Here is a 21567-nt window from a genome sequence, read left to right as displayed (position 1 = left end):
GATTACGTTTGCCAGCACTAGCTAGTTGCTTCTGATTGACTAATTGTGAATTCACCTCTGCAGCTGAAGTGCTTTTTTCATTGATCATGCTTATATTATTTTGTGAGAATATTTTCAAATATTTTTTTTGCTTCTTTCATTTGTACGCTATAGGAAATATTATATCAGCTGTATTATAGATGGTTTGTATTAAAAAAAAAGATGCGTTTTTCACTATCAAAACATATATTAAAAAACTTTTTTTTGTTTTGCCTGCTTATGACCTGGTTGTGTGTATAAGTGTATTTGTGTGGTAAATACGCCTGATGTAAACCTGGTGCATATGCTACTGACGCAGAACTGGATGCATCTTGCGATGAGTTCACCTCAGTATATGTGTGTAAATATTTTTATTTTGCATATTCAAGAAATACAACAATACAATTTTGCAAACCAATGTGTCCAAGTATATAATGCTTGTATACAGGTATCCAGATACCATAACCACCACTATTTCTCTTTTGCAAAAGAAAATTCATAAAGTCATTTGCCAAAGAAACTTCATAGTCATTTTTTAAAACAAAAAAAACTGATGCTTTTAAGTTCAACTGGTTCATTCTGTGGGTGCAGACATCATATTTCCAGGTGTCATACACCACCTCCCTAGTTCTTAGTCACTCCAGTCATTGTAAAAGATGAATATACTCTTTGCTTAAGCCTTAAGGGAAGTGATCATTTTAAAATCGTGGTTAAGTGTCATTGTAAGGGAGAGAGGGCGACAGTGATCCCAGAGTAAGAGTATGTAGGTGGGAAAGGAGGGAGGGGGCAGGAATCAAAGAAGAAAAAGGAACAGGCCATTTAAAATCTATCCTTATCTCCTAGTGCTTCCCCAATTTGTGGGGAAATACCAATCTGTGAACTCTAACATCTTCATAATATTAGTTTGGACAAAGTTTTGATACATGGCCCTATTTATTGTAGAATTGTGATACTCTCTTTTCTATATCTGTGAGCGTTGTTATTCTGTCAAAGTATAAGATTTCTAACAATGCCATTTTTATCTTGTATAAAAATGGATTTGTTTACGATGTCCATTTTCACAATCATAACTATTTAGCTACAGCCATTATTGCTGTCAGTAATGGTTTGATATATTTCATTGGTAATTTTGAGTTCAAATTTTTCATAGTGCATCAGGGAAGTATATTTGTAAGTGCAACTTTGAAGGTCTTTTTAATGAGGATGCAGTGGCGGACCAAGATTTTTGTTTTTCAGCGGATGGGGGGATTTAGCTTAGCCTTCACATTGATTGGTAGGTCCTGCACCCTCCTGCTAAGAAACAGGCAGTAGATGCTACTGGCTGCTCTGATTGTGTTTAAAACATAATCAGACCAGCTGAGCAGGATCCTCTTCCTGCCTCTTGGCCGCTGTTCAGACATATGTAGTGTGCTGACACAATTGCCGTCCTCTTGAATTCGCTACCGTGAGGATGGTGTTGTTGCCAGTAGCTCATGCCAGACTATTTATAACTATACAGGACCTTTATGCTTAAAGCTCCTAGAATTAACTTGACAGGGATGAGTTATCTAGATGGGCTGGTTCCTACCTCTAATTATTTCAGCCTGGCAAAGGGTACAGATGCTTTGACATACTGTATGTTGTCTGGGTTGGGACAGACAAATTTGGACATGTAAATGATGGATCTATTTGACTTTTGGCTCAGCCTGACATGCGCTTATCTGTCATGGACATATGGTAGCACTGTGGACTGCCTTACTGCAGCACAATCCACATCATCTACATCAACTTGTTCAATTCCAATGCATGCACCACAATCATCCTCCTTCTCCCCATTTCCCTCCACAAGCTTTAGCATAGAGAGGAATGTCCAAAGTGGCTTCCTCAATTTCTAAATAATTATGCATCCCCCCCATTTGCAACAATGGTTGAGACATTGTGGAAGAGGGCACATGCTGTGCTACAGTGTCAAATGCAGGAATGTCAGACATACAACTCATGGACCTGCTGAGACTCTCCATAGGATTACTTGAGGGCCCACTTTGTTCCTCCGCCTCAGTGTTCTGATTTTTTGTGCCTGTTTTGGAGATGACAGAGCTATGTTCACAGCTAAAAAATGATGCATGAGAAAAGTTCACTTTGGCACTGAACATTCCAGTAGGACAATTAGTATAAAAAAAGGTGTCCAGCCATCTGATCAATCTCGCTCTTCGAGTCCCACCTCTCAGCTGGACAAGGGCATAGGTCCCACAGTTCAGGCAGCTATAACTAATCTAGCGCATGACATTAAACTTACTTTCCAGCAGGAACTTAAGAAAGCAATTGTTGAATTCAAATCAGAAATTGCAGCTCTCGGCACTAGAACGGACAGTCTTGAATCAAAGACGGATGATATGTGTCGAGCTCAAACGTCCTTTGAGAGAGAACTAGTGCTGCTTCGCTCTGAGGTGGACTCAGTGAAAGAGAAACAAGACGACCAAGAGAATAGATCTCGGCGAAATAATTTGAGGATCTGTCACGTGTCAGAGTCGGTTGTTACCTCTTCCATACCTGACTTCCTCTCCAGCCTCTTCAAACATTTGCTTCCAGATCTTCTAGACAGCGACATTCTGTTGGATCGTGCACATCGAGCTCTCAGAGCTAAACCAACTGCTGATCAAAGGCCGCGAGACATCATTGTACGTCTTCATTATTACCAAACAAAAGAAAAAATACTTAACGCAGTTAGGTCCAAAGATACGATCAACTTTCAAGATATGCAACTTCAGATATTTCAAGATCTGGCTCCATCCACTATCCAGAAACGCAGAGATTTACAGCCTGTGACTCGAATACTCCGTCAACACAACTTCAGATATAGATGGGGATTTCCATTCCAGCTACAAGTGTTTGCAGGGAACTCTATCCTATATGCCAAATCCTTATCTCAAGGGCAAGAAATCCTTGCTAAACTCAAGATTCTTCCAGATCCCACCCCTTCTGCAACACGTAGTAATCCCTCAAGATCTGATTCAGCACCACCTCCTGACTGGACAACGGTGGAACGACGGCCTGCAAGATCTCCCGCGGCTCCAGACTGACCGTGAACTTTTGAAGGCCTCTAAGAGGATCCATTCTCCTTCACTTGGGACTCAGGTTCTCACACGCTGATTACCATGTGTCCTCCTATGTTACACGAACACTATTGTTTTTCTTTCTTTTCTTTTGCACCAAGTTATCTATAGCTTATAGATCATTTCCCCTTATGGGACTTAGAATTCAGGGGCATAACAGTATTGTTGGTACCCTGACTTGGCACCATCAGTTAGTAATGTCGTTGTCATTGTTACAGATTTGACGCTACATCATAGATTGTGTTGTTGTGTTGTTTTTTGTTTGTTTCTCTCCCTTTTCATCCTTCCTTTATTTTCCTAAATTTTCGCTCTCCAATTTAAAAATTGTTACCGCCCCTCCCCTCTGGTCAATTACTCACTACAATAATGTTCTAGCTACACCAGCCAACTCAGCTGGACAGTCTTTCACGGCCCCTCATATGGCCAACTAATACCTTACTAAATTTACCACCCCCCACATTTCATTGTGTTATTTCTATGATAGCCCTATCAGGGGCTTTCCTCTCTGAGGGTTATGGCCTATTTAGGCCTCTTTTTTCTCATCTCTCCTCTCTTCTTTCTCTTACCTGTGGCTTCTTTCCTTGCTCCCCTTCCCTCTCTCAAATCACCAAGTGGACTGATGTTTATTTCTGTTCCCAATTTGTTTATGTTCTAAAAAATTTCTTGCTGATATTACGTAGGATTTACACCATCTAGAACACCCATGGCGCTCAAGGTGCTGTCGATTAATGTCAAGGGCCTGAACTCCCCTACTAAGCGTGCGGTGGTCTTGGGAGCCTGCAGGAGAGATGGAGCCGATATAGTTTTCCTTCAGGAGACCCATCTCACAGGACAGCATACTCGTCTCCAAAGTAAGCTTTATACTCAAACGTTTTTTGCCTCTGCGGATTGCAAGAAACGTGGAGTAGCTATTCTAATACACAACAGAGTCCCCTTCCTCCTAACCAAATCATATTCTGATCCAGAGGGACGTTACTTGATTCTAATAGGAACACTCCGTTCTGAGCAAGTCACACTTATCTCTCTTTATGCACCAAATCAGGGCCAAAGCTCCTTTTCACAGATGTGTTTAATCGCATTGGGCGCCTTGCACAGGGTCATATAATCCTCGCTGGAGATTTTAACACCATTTTACACCCAACACTGGACAAGTCCTCTGGTTCTTCCAGCCAAAAATCTCCTCCCACTCCCTCAAAAGACTCCCAGTCCTTATTAACATGTATACGCAATTTAGCGCTACATGACACCTGGCGCCTGAAAAACGCTGATGCAAAAGACTTTACACATTACTCTGCCCCACACGGTAGTTACTCCCGCATAGACATGATATTTGTCTCTCATCCCCTCACCCAAACAATATTAGACGCAGGAATCTCCCTGCTTACCTGGACAGACCACGCCGGAGTACATATCACTCTTGATTTAATAAAATTAGCTCCACGTTCTCGTTGTTGGCGTCTTGACGACTCCATCCTGTTGGCCCAATCGACTCATCAAGAAATTAAGGACGCAATCAAAGAATATTTTGAATTAAATACTTCAGAGGAAATAGCCCCAGGCATTATATGGGAAGCCCATAAGGCTACCATTTGAGGTAGATTGATAAGTAAAACGTCGGCAGCTAGAAAATTAGCATCTCAAGAAATTCTCTCCCTTGAGACCAAACTAACCTCCCTTCTTGATCAACATAAACTTCACCCATCCACTACATTACTCACACAAATTTCTGCAGTAAGAGGTCAGTTAAATGCAATTCTTTCTCGTAGAGCAGCGAATACTCTCAAAAAATTAAATCAGCAATATTATGAAAAGGCTGACAAAGCTGACACTATGCTCGCTAACAAACTGCGGCAGAAAAAATCTCGAGGACAGATTACAAAACTCAAAAAATCTCTCCTAACTCGCAGCCTATGTATGACCCGGTGCAAATCGCTCAAGAATTCCACGATTATTACAAAGCTTTATACAATCTCCCCGAGACCTCAGCCTCTGTCGAATCTCTTGATACAGAAATTACATCTTTTCTGTTATCTCTCTCACTACCACATCTCTCAGACACTGATACTGCTTTTTTGAACGCGGATATCACCCAGATAGAAACAATTTCAGCGATAAAAATGATGAAATCATCATCGGCCCCAGGCCCCTATGAATTCACGGCACAATATTATAAGAAATTTGCCATAGACCTTGCCCCACATATGACAGATTTCTTTAACAACATCTTAATGGGTTCACCTTTTAATGAGGCGACGACCTTGGCCACTATCGTTGTTATACCAAAACCTGATAAAGATCCTACCTCCTGTCCCAGTTATAGGCCTATATCCTTATTAAACGTGGACCTCAAGATCTATGCCAAAATTTTAGCTAACCGCTTGAACACCCTTCTCCCCTCCCTGATCCACCCAGATCAGGTCGGATTTATACCAGGCCGCCAAGCTATAGACAACACCAGACGGGCTATTGACCTCATACATTCTATTCATTCTGGTAAATCACCATCACTAATCATGGCACTTGATGACAAAAAAGCGTTTGATCGCATCTCTTGGACCTTTATGTCTAGGGTTTTGGGGTCAATGGGTTTCTCTGGTAAGTTTTTAGACGGCCTATTAGCTTTGTATCAGTCTCCCAGAGCAACGGTAGTGGCCAACGGAGTCGCCTCTTCCCCATTTTCAATTTCTAATGGGACGCGGCAGGGATGCCCACTTTCCCCTTTAATCTTTGCCCTGTTAATTGAACCATTAGCAGCAAAAATCCGATCTAACGGGGAGATACACGGAGTTAAAACAGGGAAATCCGAACATAAAATATCATTATATGCTGACGATGTTCTTTTGACTCTCTCGGATCCCGCTCTTTCTCTTTCCCCCCTTCTCGCAGACATCAAAACCTACAGTTACATCTCTGGATACAAAATTAATCCTCAAAAAACAGAAACTCTGGATTTCTATCTCACAGATAGCATGAAATCTTCTCTCACTCAACAATTCCCCTTCAAATGGCACCAAAAAAAGATAAAATATTTAGGCGTCTACATAACTAAACAATATAGTCAGCTTTTCCAAGCTAACTATCCTAAACTACTATCCCAAATTAAATCTGATTTAGAAACCTGGAGTAAAAACCTCATATCTTGGATAGGGTGAATCAACTCAGTCAAAATGAACATTTTGCCCAGGTTATTATATCTTTTTCAAGCCCTTCCCATACGCATCCCCCCTTATGTATTCAAATTTTTGCAACATTATACTTCACAATTCATATGGGGTAGAAAACGTCCAAGAGTTAGTCTCCTTGTCCTACAAAGGTCGACGCGGGAGGGCGGTTTGGGAGTCCCCAATTTTAAAAACTATTTCTTGGCAGCGCAACTTGCCCAATGTATTTTATGGAACTCCCCGGGCTCCTCCAGAGTTTGGGTATCGAAACCGAAAGCTTAGGTATTTCCTCCGCCTCCTCTCTCCTGTGGCTCCCTCGCACTAAACGTCCTCGGTTCGCTCTTTATCACCCAATTGTATCGCATTCGCTCTCTCTCTGGGACCAAGCAAACTCAAAGTTTAATCTCGCCCCGGCTCCTAGTCCAATTGTTCCTCTTTTTGATAACCCAGATTTTCCACCGGGTCGTATGGTTTCGTCCTTTGAATTTTGGAAAAGGAACGATGTTTACTATCTTAATAATATCACTACAGACGCTTCATTTCCCTCATTCGAAGACATAAAAACCAAATTCAATATTCCCAACACTTTTTTTTTTCAATACCTGCAACTAAGAAATTTTCATTCCACCACTAAATCATCTTTAAGAATCAGGCCTTTGACCTCATTCGAGTCACTTTTCCTCCGGCGATCTTCTACCAATGGCCTTATATCTCGGCTATATGGAGAGCTGAGAGTCCCTGACTCAGACACCCAAGATTCCTATGAGCGAGCCTGGGAGGAGGATCTGGGGGGTCCCTTGGATGGGGAAGATTGGGATGAAATAAAAGCCAACACGGCCTCTAGTTCAATCTGTGTGAAGCTGAAAGAAAATGCCTATAAGCTTCTTTATCGATGGTACTTGGTCCCGACCAGATTACAAAAAATCTTTCCGGACTCATCTAGCTCATGTTGGAGAGGATGTTCGACGGAAGGGTCCTTCCTCCATATTTTGTGGCAATGCCCCAAGCTTACCCCATTCTGGTTGGAACTACGGAACTTTGCGTCTCAGATTCTACACATTGACATCCCAATTTCTCCCAGGTTTTTCCTTCTCCCACTTGGGATTCCATCCGCAACTAAACATCAAACAAAAATGTTCCACCACATAGTTTCTGCAGCACTGTGTCAAATTGCCACTAATTGGAAACAACCCTCCATGCCTACTATGCAGACAATTATTAATAGAGTTTGGCACTCATACAAAATGGAGTTTATGACATGCATACTGCGCAATACCTCTAAATCATTCAACAAAGTCTGGGAGCCGTGGATGTCATTTTTTCAAATCCAAATTCCTTTTGCTCTATGACTCCTCTAAAACATTCCACTTGATATCCCCCCTCAACCTGCTACCATCCCCCGCCCCCCCTGCCTCCCCCCCCCCCCCACTTCTCTTGTACCTCTTGCTTTGCTTTCTTTTTCTTTTCTTCTTTTGGCGGCCTGCCACACCGCCTCCTAATCTATCTTGCCCACTTTTCTCTGACTATCCTCTCTTTTCTGTCTCTTCTTTCTTCCATTCTTATAGTTAAAACTTGGTCAATATCAAAACTCTTTTTATTATGATATACAATGATTGTATTAGTCCCTGAACATGCATAACCTGATTGTAACAGATTTTGTCTTGGACTGATGCTCATTATTGACCTTCTCAAAAATAAAACTTTAAAAAAAAAAAAAAAAGGTGTCCATGATCCAAGCCTCTCCTTCTCTATGTGAGTGGAATGTGGGATGTTGACTATTTTGTTGTATTTTTAATGAAATTGAGGATCATTATGTTTTCCTTAAGTTTGAAAGAACTGTTGTTTTGGCCTTGAGAGAGGATCTTCAAGCTTTTTTGGAGGGCTCTGTTTCTTTTTTTACTGGTAGAACTACTATTGCCAGTTTTGGTACTGGGAAGCTCCTGTTCAATAGACTGGTCAATGACAACAGAAGTAAAGCTGTGCACTTCAATTTATAATATAATAATATTATTTTAGCTGCAACCACATCGGGTGAATGCACACTCAGGTTTGGAAAACAAATACAATGACTTGAATTGAAGAGGAGGGTTGGGTACTACTTTACAATGTTGTATATCCCGACACTACTTACCCCAGCAGGATTACAGAGAAGACCGCATCCCCGACTCACTAGACGCACAGGCAGCTTGATAGGGAGACTTCACTAAATTGTGACAGCTGAAGAGGCCGTACAGTATGGAAGCATGAACTGAGTACAGTATGGAAGCATGAACATAAATTAATTGTGATGCAGTTGGAGGTGGACATGTGTGCATGTTTTTGTGCAAATGCATCCAACTCTAAATGACCCCTCTTTTAGCAGTAGAGGTTGTGTGAATTGGTTAATATCTAAATAGATGTAGCTACATCGTTGCCTCTACTTTACTTAGAGGTGAAACATTTATTATGTCAAAACTATAATGTATACCTTATACTTACTCACTTTTTTCAAGTGTAATATTTCCGTCAAAGAAATTTGAATACAATATCAGATCACAGCACTTTCTTTGTTATTCGTCATTAGCAGAAATGATATTTAGTTGCTGAATCCTGGGTTTAAAGCAAAGGGAGAAAAGTGTATTTTGCTCTCCATATTGAGCTATTTCAGTGAACATGTATCTACTTGGGCATGAATTGTCATTACTGTTTTGTTATAATATATAATGCAGCTTCCATGCAGGGATGTTTTATAATACAAAGCCACGGACAAGCACTCTGTCAGATAGATCATTTGATATGAGGACCTCCCCCCCCCCCCCCCCCCAAGTTAGATATTGCATATTTCTGGTGGTTTTTGTTGTATTCCTCTGCAATATATATTATATTATTCTATTCAAAGAAATCATCATGTGCAAATGTGGCAAAATGGTGACAAGCCAGTACTTTATTAAGACATGTAATAGGGTGTTAATTGAGTGTTATCTTTCACATTGGTTTATAGCAGTATACATTTTAAATACAGCCAGACTGCAAGTCAGGGCCAGCCTGAATCACAAACAATAACAATGTCTGAGTACATTTTTATATACAGACTTAATTTATCACATATTTACTGTGGGTCAAATAGCACAAGCTTGCTGTAAAATGCCCTACTGCTTTCTGATCCTGAACTTGTCAAAAGGGAGGAGAGTTACTTGGGCTTAAGATTCACTGACTGTATATAATTGGCTGAAAGTGTAACAGTTAAAACACAATGATTGAAACAGCTGTCATTTAACTGATGGAACCTCCTGTTTTATTACATAAAACTAGAATAAATAAGGAGTGAGTGTGGGAAAAAGGGAAGTGGGACAAATTCTAAAGAAATAGGGGACTAATATGTTTAATGTATGGGGAGATATTATAACAAATATAATTATATTATTATTTATGAGAGCTTGGTTGATGCATATAATATTGAACATAAGACTGGAGAAATATTATGTAGTTAAAAAGAATACCTGGAAAAATGAAAATGACATTAAAGAAGGAAGCTGTAAAACAATAGTTGAGGGGAATTTAAAGGGGATCTAACTAAATGTAAATGTGTCCAGGGTGTGCATGAATACTGTGTCTTATCCTCGTCTTCTGCATGTGTGTCCTACATACTTGTCTACTTTCCCGCAATGTCCGGAAGATTCACAAATTTCTTGTAGTTCTCACTGACCCCCAGGAGAACAGGCCTTTCTCCTGGACCCCTCCCATATCCTAAGGTGGAGGCCTCAATGGCACAATTAATTTTGACCCCGGCCTTTGATTGTAACATTTTGTAGCTGGGAGGTGAGGCCAAAATGATGCAATTTATGACTCCACCCCCCCTCCCTTGTCCTGCACTTGCAGCTTGTGCAAGTACCTGAAAGCGGTATGAGTAGCGCCTGATGTTGGGGGTAGTGCAGCCCTGTGTGGAATTACATTTTGATCCTTAAATAATATTCAGGCTATTTTTTATTTTATTTTTTATTTATTTTTTGTATTAAAGGGTTATGTTTTTCTTTTCTATATAATAAACATATGGAAGCTTAAACTTGTTTGTTGATATATTTATTTATGTTTATGATTACCTGAAAAGAAAAAAATCTACTAACCATAATATATATATATTTTTTTTTTTTTTACTAGAACAGTGTATTATTTCGGCAAATAAAAAACTCAGTTCCTGCAAGGGAAGAGGTATGCAAAAAGAAAATAGTGTCAAGAGCTCACCAAACAAGAATTTACATGTAAGTTTAATTACAACTATTACAATTATTATTTTTTAAAATAATGTCAATGTATAAGGAAGAATAAGAGCACAATATTGCATTGCTATTTCTACAGCTATGTATAAATTTGAAATACACTCGTTGATTGCCTACTTGTACTTCATTGTAATATATAAATGCTATTAAAATATAGTTGTCTTGATATTTAAAACTAAAATCCCAGCATGCTCTAGCAGAAACCAAGAAAGAATAAATATAGAGAGCTTCCAGTTGTCTGGTACAGAAGTATTTTTTGTTTGCTTTTACATTCTCCATCAGTTCTACACCTTATAATTGATGTGTAAGTGTAATTGACTATACAATAATCATTTTTATGCATCAGTACTGTTATTAAATTGGATATCCAACACTATAACATTATATTTGCATACCACTTCAGCAAACATATCTTTGAAATATATGTTTCTGCTAAAGTGTAAATAACACTCTCATTACAAACAAAATAAGTGCAATTAAAATACTTTCCCACTATTTTCCAAATGGCAAGTTTTTTTATTTTCTTTGTCGTCCTTACCACCATCAAGTCCCCTTTGCCTGCACTGACAGCCATGTATTCCATCACAGAGCACTGCATATGGATATAGTTTACAGAATCTTTACAATATGTATATATAATAAATGAATGTTGTGAGTGTGTATAACAGCTGTGAAAGCTATCCTTATTCTTGTCAACCTCTTATATCACTAGTCAACAGACTCACTAGGGTGACCATGTTAGGACAGTCTTTATGTATGCCAGAGAGCGACAAAGGCAATATTAACAGCCCGTTATGTCAAAGAAGACCAAGAGAACACTCGAAGAAACCAGATTTTTTAATGAGGATTGGGAATTGCAATATTTTCTTCTTTCTGCTAAAGATAAGATGGTTTGCTTGCTTTTGTGATACTGCAATGTCAACATTGAAGAAATTCAATGCTCATCAGCATTATAAGGACCACAAATATTTCAAATTAGAAAGAGAGGCACGAAAGGTTGTATTGCAGAAATTAAAAGACAATTGTTTCGAGCAGCAATAAGACCTGGAAATAATGCTACTGTAGCAACTTATAAAGTAGCTAAGTAGCTTATATACTCGGGGGAGGCATTCAATAATGTAGAAATCTTGAAAGAATGCATTGTCAAAGTTGTTGACCCAGATAACTTTCCAAAGTACAAACAACTGCCTCTTTCAAGGAGAACCATAACTGATCGGCAGCATGAATTAGCCTTCAACGTAACAGAACAACTTTATGCAAAACTCAAACAGGAAATATATATTATTCAGTCGCTTTGGATGACTCAACTGATACTACTAACTCGGCGCAGGTTTTATACTTCATTCAGGCCATAACAGAAGATTTTCTTTGCTATGAAGAGTTACTCGTTTTGGGCAATGTTGCAAGCAGAACACAGGTAGTAGATATCTTCAACAACTTTCAAGATAAATGTTGTGAAATAGGACTGAATTTGGTAAATTTATTGAGTGTACGTACAGATGGTACACCCAGGGCCGGATTAAGACATTGTAGGCCCCTGGGCTGGGGATACTGTGAGGCCCCCATTTGTCAAGCAATTTATGCCCAGTCCGATATTGCCCCCCCCCCCCCCCCCCAGTAATATCGTATTGGGCATGTCTACCTTCTCACAATCTAACCCTAATTTTTCCACCACATCTTAAACCTAACCTTCTCCTACCTCATCACAACCTAACTCTAACCTATTCCTACCTTCTTTTAGCCTAACCCTATGCTCTTACCTACTCAAAGCTCCCCCATGGAACCACTAAACTGCAAATGAATGAACCCCAACTTCAAATGAATCTGCCTAACCCTAACCAAGTACAATCCCAGTGTATTTCATGGCTCTAAGGCCTGCGGAAGAGAATATATTCACAAAGCTCACTTGTATTTCTGGATAACAGGTCAAGTGCAATATATATATATATATATATATATATATATATATATATACTGTGTATGTATGTATGTATGTATGTATGTATGTATGTATGTGTATATATATATATCCTTGTGCTTTTCCTCTGACTTTTCCCTCCTTGTGGTGGTTGTCACTTCTCCAAATGGCTGTCACACCAGTCTATTTACTCTTTACCATCAGTGTTCCAAAAATGTCTGAGCTGTTTGACCAAAATAGTTCATGAGTAACAATAACATCAGTATATCCTGCAATCTATCTAATCCGACCAAACTTCTATGCTTGTGTTATTTTATGCATGGATTTCATATTTCACTATATAGAAAGTGACCATTAAATATCATAACATAACATTTTAAAAAGCCGGGGAACATCAACACACACCCTCACTGTCACTATCACGCACTTTTTTGATTAGTTTGCTAACTACTTACCTGTGCTGGCGCTGCTGAGCTTCAGGAGGCATCCGTCTGGGCGCAAAGCTAAGGAAGTCAAGCAAGAGCCTCTGCAGTCCCCTCTCTGTGACAGGCAGCCTCCTTATTCGCTGCCCGGACAGCGTCGCTGCCGGATCCGCCCCTTCAGGTCAAACTAAATATGAGAGATTCGCCTATCACCCACCACCATCCCCCGCGCCGCCGGAAAACAAATAATAAAAAAAAATGTGCTGAAAACACATGAGGCAGTGTATGGATGGCAAATCTGCCCCTGGCCCCCAACCCGATGAAGAAAAAGCCAACGTTTTTTTTAATAAAAAAAAACATTTTAAAATCTCTAGGGCCCCCAAGGCCCCTGGGCTGTAGCCCATAAAGCCCTTTGGTTAATCCGGCCCTGGGTACACCGTGCATGACAGGAAAACATGAAGAGTTTGTTGCACAGATAAAAAAAAGTATTAATAGATCCAGTTGCTCTCATTTCTTTTCATTATATCTTGCATCCTCAAAATCTCTGTGCTAAAGCTACTATTTTAATGACACTTTGCATCAAGTTCTAAGTAGTTAACTATATTCGTGCAAATGCAACATAGCATCGTCAGTTTCATAACATGCTAAAGTTGGACGATGAGGTATTCAGTGTGAATTTGCCATATCATTCTAAACTGTGTTGGCTATCAGATAGGTAAATTTTATGAAGAACAGAATCAGCAATGTGAATTATCGAAAGAAGATTTTTATAGGAATGCTGCATTTCTATGTGAAATGTCTAATCATAACAACTTAAATATTTTGTTATAATATTTTTTATAATAAATATATGGCAAAAAAATCCAAGCATTTCGAAAAAATCTATCTTTTTTCAAAACACTTCTTATTCAAAAGGAAATTTCGCATGAACATGTTCCCCAGTTAGCAAAGGTCATTGATGAGCAGAATGATATATATGTGAATCATTTGAAGAATACACAGCTGTTTAGATTTATTAATTGGAGAATACAAAGAAAGAAACATTGACTTTGAGAATCATAATGTTACGAGCCGCGGCGGTGCCCAGCCGCCGCGACTCACACACCCGCGTCCCGGCCGTCGCTATGGCGACTGGGACGTCACTTCCGGCCATAACCCGGCCGTTGCCGGGGCAACTAGGAGACGCTTCAGCGCTGCGTCCCGGCAATAAGAGGAGGCCGGGCGCAGCGTTCATTCTACAGCCTGTGGGCTAATTAATATGGGCTGATTATGGGAGGCAATTACAGGCATTAGCCTGCAACAGTGCAGGCCAGGGGCAAGCCCTGATTGGCTCTGCTGGTTACTGCTTTATTAACCTGCAGGAGTGTGTTCAACCTGTGATTGGTTCAGCTGGGTATTTAAGGCAATGAGGTCTGCTGCCTCATTGCCGATTGTAGTTCTGTATCCAGTCTGCTAGCCTGCTCCCTGCTTGTTCCTGTCTATTGGACCCTGTTACTGCTTACCCGTGTATGACCCTTGGCTTGAATTTGGACCCTGCTTGTGAATTTCGTGACCCTGACCTCTGGCTTGAATACTTACCTCCCTGTCTGCTTGTGACCTCTGACCTTAGCTTGTTCCTTGATTCCATTGTCTGCTGCCGGCCTCTGACCTCTGCTTGGACTCCACTCCGCTGGCCTGGGTTCTCCCTAGCCGGTGCACACTTCACGACCCTCTGCCAGTCTGCAGCCCAGTCTGTCCCCACCATTAGGGGCTCCAGTGAATACCTGACTGGTAGAGTAGACTCTGGGTTGTGTTGTGCCGGCTAGCGGGGTTCCTAACATTATAACCGGCCTAAAAAATAGACGTTCCGGAGACGAAGTTAAGATGGGAGGAAGTGGAACTTCACCGTCTCCGGCGCAAGCCCTAGCGGGTCATGTGGAATCTCTGTACCAAATGATCCAGGGATTGTCTGAGCGTTTGTCCACTCAAGAAGAAGCTGCGAAATCTTCACAACCCACTCCGAGTTCCGTCTGCGAACCTAAGATGAATTTACCGGATCGCTTCACCGGAAATAGATCCCTGTTCCGGAATTTCAGGGAGAGCTACAAGCTTTATTTCCGGTTGAGACCCCGCTCCTCCGGTTCAGAGCAACAAAGAGTCGGGATTATCATTTCCCTCTTACAGGGTGACCCCCAGTCTTGGGCCTTTTCCTTGCCGCAGACCAGTCCTGCCATGCAGTCAGTAGATGCTTTCTTCGAGGCGTTGGATCTACTGTATAACGACCCTGATCGAATGGCCTCCGCTGAAGCTCATCTACGGGCCTTGAAATAAGGTCAGCGGTCGGCAGAGGAATACTGCGCGGAATTTCGTAAATGGTACCTGATAGTGGATGGAATGACCCTGCCTTACGCAGTCAGTTTCGTTTAGGCCTGTCAGAACAAATCAAAGACTCTTTGGTGCAATATCCGTCTCCTACCTCACTGGAGGATCTGATGCACCTCTCCATTAAAATTGACAGGAGAATTAAAGAGCGAAAAACTGAAAAAGAGGCATCTTCTCCTCCATCTGTTCTGATTCCTGTTTCCATGGATGATGAGGAGCCTATGCAATTAGGAGCACATCGTCTCTCTTCTGAGGAAAGAGACAGGAGACGTTCGCAAGGTCTATGTCTCTACTGTAGCATAAAAGGCCACTTCTCCCGTTCCTGCCCAAATAAGTCGGGAAAAGACCATGCCTAGGGAATGAGGGGAAAGTTCACCTAGGTCTGCAAATTATCTCCCTGAAAAATGCTCTATTAATCCCTGCACAGCTCACCTTCAGTGCTCGCTCTGTGGACCTGTCGGCCTTCATTGATAGCGGAGCTGCAGGCAACTTCCTTGATATCGGATTTGCCCGCTCTGCCGGAATTCCGATGGTAAAACTCAAATCTGCTATTACTGTCTGTGGCTTAGACGGAAGTCCGTTGCCTGGTGGCAAGATTTCCTGGGAGACCCTGCCACTACAGTTGAAGATCGGAGCTCTCCATTCTGAGTCAATCACCTTCTTCCTGATCAATTGTTCGTCGGTTCCTTTGATCTTGGGCCATCCATGGCTTTCCTGTCATAACCCTGTCATAGACTGGGTAAAAGGAGAGATTGTCCAGTGGAGTACTTATTGTACACAGTCTTGCTTGTCACTGCCTCTGCGCATGATTCAGCCTATTCCGGAGCGGCTTCCCTCACAGTATCATGAGTTCTGGGACGTGTTCTCCAAGAAGGCTGCTGATACCTTACCGCCACATCGTGACTTTGACTGTGCCATCAAACTTATTCCTGGTTCCAAGTTACCTAAGGGGCGTTTGTATTCCCTTTCTGCTCCAGAAACAAAATCCATGCAGGAATATATCGATGAAAACTGGAGAAAGGCTTTATCAGGCCATCTAAATCTCCCGTAGGAGCAGGATGCTTCTTTGTATCAAAAAAGGACGGAGGGTTAAGACCCTGTATAGACTACTGGGGATTGAATCTTATCACAATTAAAAACACCTATCCCCTTCCGCTCATCTCAGTATTGTTTGATCAGTTAAGAGGGGCTAATGTCTTCACTAAAATCGACCTTCGTGGAGCGTATAATCTCATCCGTATCAAAGAAGGAGATGAGTGGAAGACGGCTTTCAATACGCACTCTGGTCACTACGAGTATCTGGTCATGCCGTTTGGCCTCAGCAATGCGCCTGCAGTGTTCCAGGACTTGATCAACGAGGTTCTCCGAGACTTCCTGAGTGGTTTTGTGGTCGTCTATTTAGATGATATCCTCATCTATTCCAAATCTTTACTCGCACATCAGACTCACGTCAAACAAGTCTTACGAAAATTGCGAGAAAACCACCTCTACGCCAAGCTGGAAAAGTGTGAGTTTGAGGTGCAGAAGGTATCCTTTTTAGGTTACGTAATCTCTTCTGAGGGATTTTCTATGGATCCAACAAAAGGACCAGGCTATTGTGGATTGGGTACAACCCAACAATCTAAAGGCGGTACAGAGGTTTCTGGGCTTCTCCAATAATTATCGAAGGTTCATTTACAACTTCGCTGACATTGTGGCTCCCATTGTCGCTTTGACCCGTAAAGGAATGGACCCAACTAATTGGTCGTCCCAAGCAGTAGCCTCATTCGAAAGCCTGAAAAAGGCCTTTATCTCAGCTGAGGTCCTTAAACATCCAGATCCAGCTAAAGCATTTGTTCTTGAGGTCGATGCCTCGGACGTCGGGGCCGGCGCCATCCTATCACAGAAGGATCCTCATACTAATCGTCTACACCCATGTGCCTATTTCTCCCGTCAGTTCTCTTCAGCGGAAGCCAACTACGACGTCGGTAATAGAGAACTATTGGCAATCAAGTGGGCCTTCGAGGAGTGGCGGCATTGGTTGGAGGGTGCTTCGCATCAGGTCTCTGTCATTATCGACCACAAGAACTTGCAATATATACAGTCAGCCAAGCGTTTAAAACCTAGACAGGCCCGCTGGGCATTATTTTTTACCCGGTTTAATTTCCTGATCACCTACAGACCAGGTTCCAAGAATGTCCGGGCAGATGCTCTGTCCAGGAGTTTTCTGGCACACCATGTTCCTGTTACTAACCCGGAGCCTATTATTCCTCCTTCCGTAATCCATGCCGGGTTAACCCAAGATCTGAGTGTCACACTTCAGAGATTCCAGAGATTAGCCCCAGATGCTACTCCGGAGCAACGACTCTTTGTTCCAGTCCACTTAAGAAAGACGGTTCTTGCGGAAGCACATTGCAGTATGGCTGCTGGGCACCCTGGAATTTACAAGACGCTAGAAATCCTTCCCCGCACGGTCTGGTGGCCATCCATGTCTGCCGACGTCAAGAGTCATGTCCTCTCATGTGAGATTTGTGCTAGAAACAAAGTTCCTAGGATCCGTCCAGTAGGCCAATAAGTTCCTTAGGCCCCTCCTGCGAAACCATGGACTCACTTGTCTATGGACTTTGTAGTGGATTTACCACCTTCTGCAGGACACAACACGATTTGGGTCGTGGTAGACCGGTTCAGCAAAATGTCACATTTCATTCCGTTAACCAAACTGCCTTCTGCTCGGGATTTGGCTCTTTTATTCATTCAACATATTTTCAGGCTCCATGGACTCCCTACTGACATCGTCTCTGATCGGGGGTTCTCAGTTTATAGCGCAATTCTGGAGATCCTTCTGTACCCTTCTCGGAATCAAGGTCAGTTTATCATCCGCATACCACCATCATTTAAATGGGCAAACTGAAAGGGTTAACCAGTCCCTAGAAAAGTTTCTACGATGCTACACATCGGAGTTCCACGATAATTGGTCTTCCTTGTTACCCTGGGCGGAATTTGCCTGTAATAATTCCTGTCACTCATCTACTAAAATCTCTCCGTTCTTCTGCAATTCTGGTTTTTACCCCAGATCTAACTCCCTGTATTCACTCCAGTCCGTTGGTATCCAGGAGATCCGCTCCACTGCAAGAGATCTCAGAGTTATCTGGAAGAAAGTACACTCATCATTGAGACAAGCCTCACTTGTGGAAAAAAATAAATCGGATCGACATCGTACCACCTGCTCCCTTAAGGTTGGCCAGAAAGTGTGGCTGTCTACAAAAAATATAAGGCTCAGACAGCCTTGCAAGAAGTTGGGTCCTAAGTTCATCGGGCCATTTCCTATCATCAAACAGGTGAACCCCGTCGCATTTAGGTTAAAAATTCCGGGCTCATTAGGAATTCCCAACACATTTCATTGTTCTCTGTTGAAGCTGGTACTATGTCCTGGTCAAGCCCAGTCTTCAAGTGTGCCTGGGAGAGGTTCCAGTGGGCCACAAAAATTTGTGATTCAAAAGGTCCTTGATTCTAAAAAAGTTCAAGGACAGGTACATTTCCTTGTACAATGGAGGAATCGCGGATTGGAAGAGCGATCTTGGGTTCCGCGGAGACAACTCCATGCCCCAAAGAAACTGAAGGAGTTTTTAAAAAAATTCCCTAGAAAACCTGGATGTCGGGTCCCTCGACCCCTCCTCAAGGGGGGGTACTGTTACGAGCCGCGGCGGTGCCCAGCCGCCGCGACTCACTCACCCGCGCCCGGCCATCGCTATGGCGACCGGGACCTAATTTCCGGCCATAACCCGGCCGTTGCCGGAGCAACTAGGAGATGCTTCAGCGCTGCGTCCCGGCAATAAGAGGAGGCCGGGCGCAGCGTTCATTCTACAGCCTGTGGGCTAATTAATACGGGCTGATTATGGGAGGCAATTACAGGCATTAGCCTGCAACAGTGCAGGCCAGGGGCAAGCCCTGATTGGCTCTGCTGGTTACTGCTTTATTAACCTGCAGGAGTGTGTTCAACCTGTGATTGGTTCAGCTGGGTATTTAAGGCAATGAGGTCTGCTGCCTCATTGCCGGTTATAGTTCTGTATCCAGTCTGCTAGCCTGCTCCCTGCTTGTTCCTGTCTATTGGACCCTGTTACTGCTTACCCGTGTATGACCCTTGGCTTGAATTTGGACCCTGCTTGTGAATCTCGTGACCCTGACCTCTGGCTTGAATACTTACCTCCCTGTCTGCTTGTGACCTCTGACCTTAGCTTGTTCCTTGATTCCATTGTCTGCTGCCGGCCTCTGACCTCTGCTTGGACTCCACTCCGCTGGCCTGGGTTCTCCCTAGCCGGTGCACACTTCACGACCCTCTGCCAGTCTGCAGCCCAGTCTGTCCCCACCATCAGGGGCTCCAGTGAATACCTGACTGGTAGAGTAGACTCCGGGTTGTGTTGTGCCGGCTAGCGGGGTTCCTAACACATAACATCACGGTCAAATTAGCATTTCAACCTCACCTAGTTTATGTCACGAAAGCACCTAGAAAACTACAGATGGAATTGAATAAGCTCTTAGTAGATGACATTCTAATGTGATTATTTGATGCTAAGAAAGATCCAATTGAAATATGGAAAAATGTAGTAGAATACCCATGCCTTTGGCAACATGCCTGAAAAATACTTTCTTGCTTTTCAACCACTTTGTCAGACTCATAATAGACCGTAGAAACACTGGAATCACTAACTGGTATTTACGCTACTGAACAAGAAGGTGTGGAGTCTAACGTACCCCTGGTGTTCACCTGGGACCCCCCGCAAGGAGGTTTTGGCTTAGCTGCAAATGGTACAAAGGTCAAGGTCCTCCAAGACAGTTACCAGCGTAGAGATAGAGAAGGGTCAGAATGGTCCGTGTCAAGCCAATCAGGAAGAGACTGTTCCAAAGGGAGGACAAGTCAGAAGGTCAAGGCGTGTAGCAAGCACAGAAGGTCCAAGGAAGGACAAGGAAAATCCAGGAAGAGACAGTACCAAAGGTAGATCCACAAAGAGATCAAACAGGCTGAGGTCACAATAATCAGACAGGAATAGCGATGATCCAGAAGAATAGTCATGCAGCCGGGGTCAACAACAATAGGAGATAATGGGAACAATCCAGAGAATAGTCAAGGAAGCCAGGTCAAACCAAAGGAGGCAATAAATCTATATAATTAATGCTGGAGACAGTAGACCTGATACTCTGGCAGGCTAATTTTGCCAGAGCAGATTTTAAATAGAGGCAACTGGGGTGATAGGAGAAGGTGAGGGGCGGTCAGCCGCACTGACCGCCACAATAATGGAAGCGTCCCGATGCCTAGCAATGGGACGTGTTACTGCGCATGTGCCCGATGGCGGGAGTACGTCTGGGGACGCTGCGTTCCTGTTGCTTAACGAAAGGACGCCCCCAGCCTGAACTACTAGGGGTCTGTCCCCGCTCCGCGGAAGAACAGCGGGGACGGTGTCTGACAGTACCCCCTCCCCTTCTCTCCCCCCAGAGAAGGACTGGATCTACTCAGAAATTTGGCAAGGAGACAAGGAGCACGAGGGTCACTTTCGTCTACCCAGGATCTCTCCTCGGGACCATAGCCAGGGCCGGTACTAGGGACCATGGCGCCCTAGGCACATTTTCAAAATCGGCGCCCCCCGCCCCATTTTCAGAATCGGCGCCCCCACCCCGTCTTTCCTTACCTTAACTTGCCTCCTCTCTGCTCCGTCTGCTCCCCTCCACTCACTGACACTGTCAGGCCATGATGATGATGTCACGGCCCGACAGTCAGTGAGTGGAGGGGAAGAGACGGAGCAGAGAGGCGGCGGTGGTGATGATCAATAGTCCCCCCCCTCCCTGTGGATGTATCTGAAGCTGTGCGGCGGCCGTGAAAGGTATGGTCAGCGGTCGCCGCACAGTTTTAAAGACATTTTTAATCTGTGGCGTCCTCCAGGCGCCTTCCAGAGCCCGGCGCCCTAGGCAAGTGCCTAACCTTGCCTAATGGGAGTGCCGGGCCTGACCATACCCCTTCCAATGCACAAGGAACTGGCTTTTGCCTCAAAAAGAACAAACCTTATATATATATATACTCTCAACCTCATATTCGCCACCAAGAGAAGTCTTGATAGGAGGGGGAATAGCGGGTTCTCTGAAGAATTCATTGATGACCAGTAATGAGATGTGGAAGAAGTAATGGATGTTGAAGGAAGGAGGTAAATAAAGCTTATTAGAGACGACACTAATGACCTGGGAGATGGGAAAGGGACCATTAAAGCGTGGAACTAATTTTATTGAGGGAACTCAGAGTCTGAGGTTGTAAGTAGATAGCCATACTCAACCTCCAAGCTTCAACCGGGGAAGCTGCATTCCTGTTGCTTA

General features: G+C 43.1%; 1 protein-coding gene across 4 annotated transcripts in view; it reads left to right on the top strand.

Moving 5' to 3' along the window:
- The window catches only part of SIPA1L2 (signal induced proliferation associated 1 like 2), a 364597-nt gene that overhangs the window by 196599 nt on the left and 146431 nt on the right, over window positions 1-21567 (top strand). For all 4 annotated transcript variants that reach the window (XM_075203505.1, XM_075203506.1, XM_075203503.1 and 1 more), the window contains one exon: window positions 10409-10509. In XM_075203505.1, the coding sequence (XP_075059606.1) occupies window positions 10409-10509 (101 nt within the window). The remainder of the gene's footprint in view (window positions 1-10408; window positions 10510-21567) is intronic.

This window comes from Mixophyes fleayi, chromosome 3, assembly GCF_038048845.1.
Source record: "Mixophyes fleayi isolate aMixFle1 chromosome 3, aMixFle1.hap1, whole genome shotgun sequence".
Taxonomy (NCBI): Eukaryota; Metazoa; Chordata; class Amphibia; order Anura; family Limnodynastidae; genus Mixophyes; species Mixophyes fleayi.
This window is presented reverse-complemented; position numbering and strand designations above follow the sequence as displayed.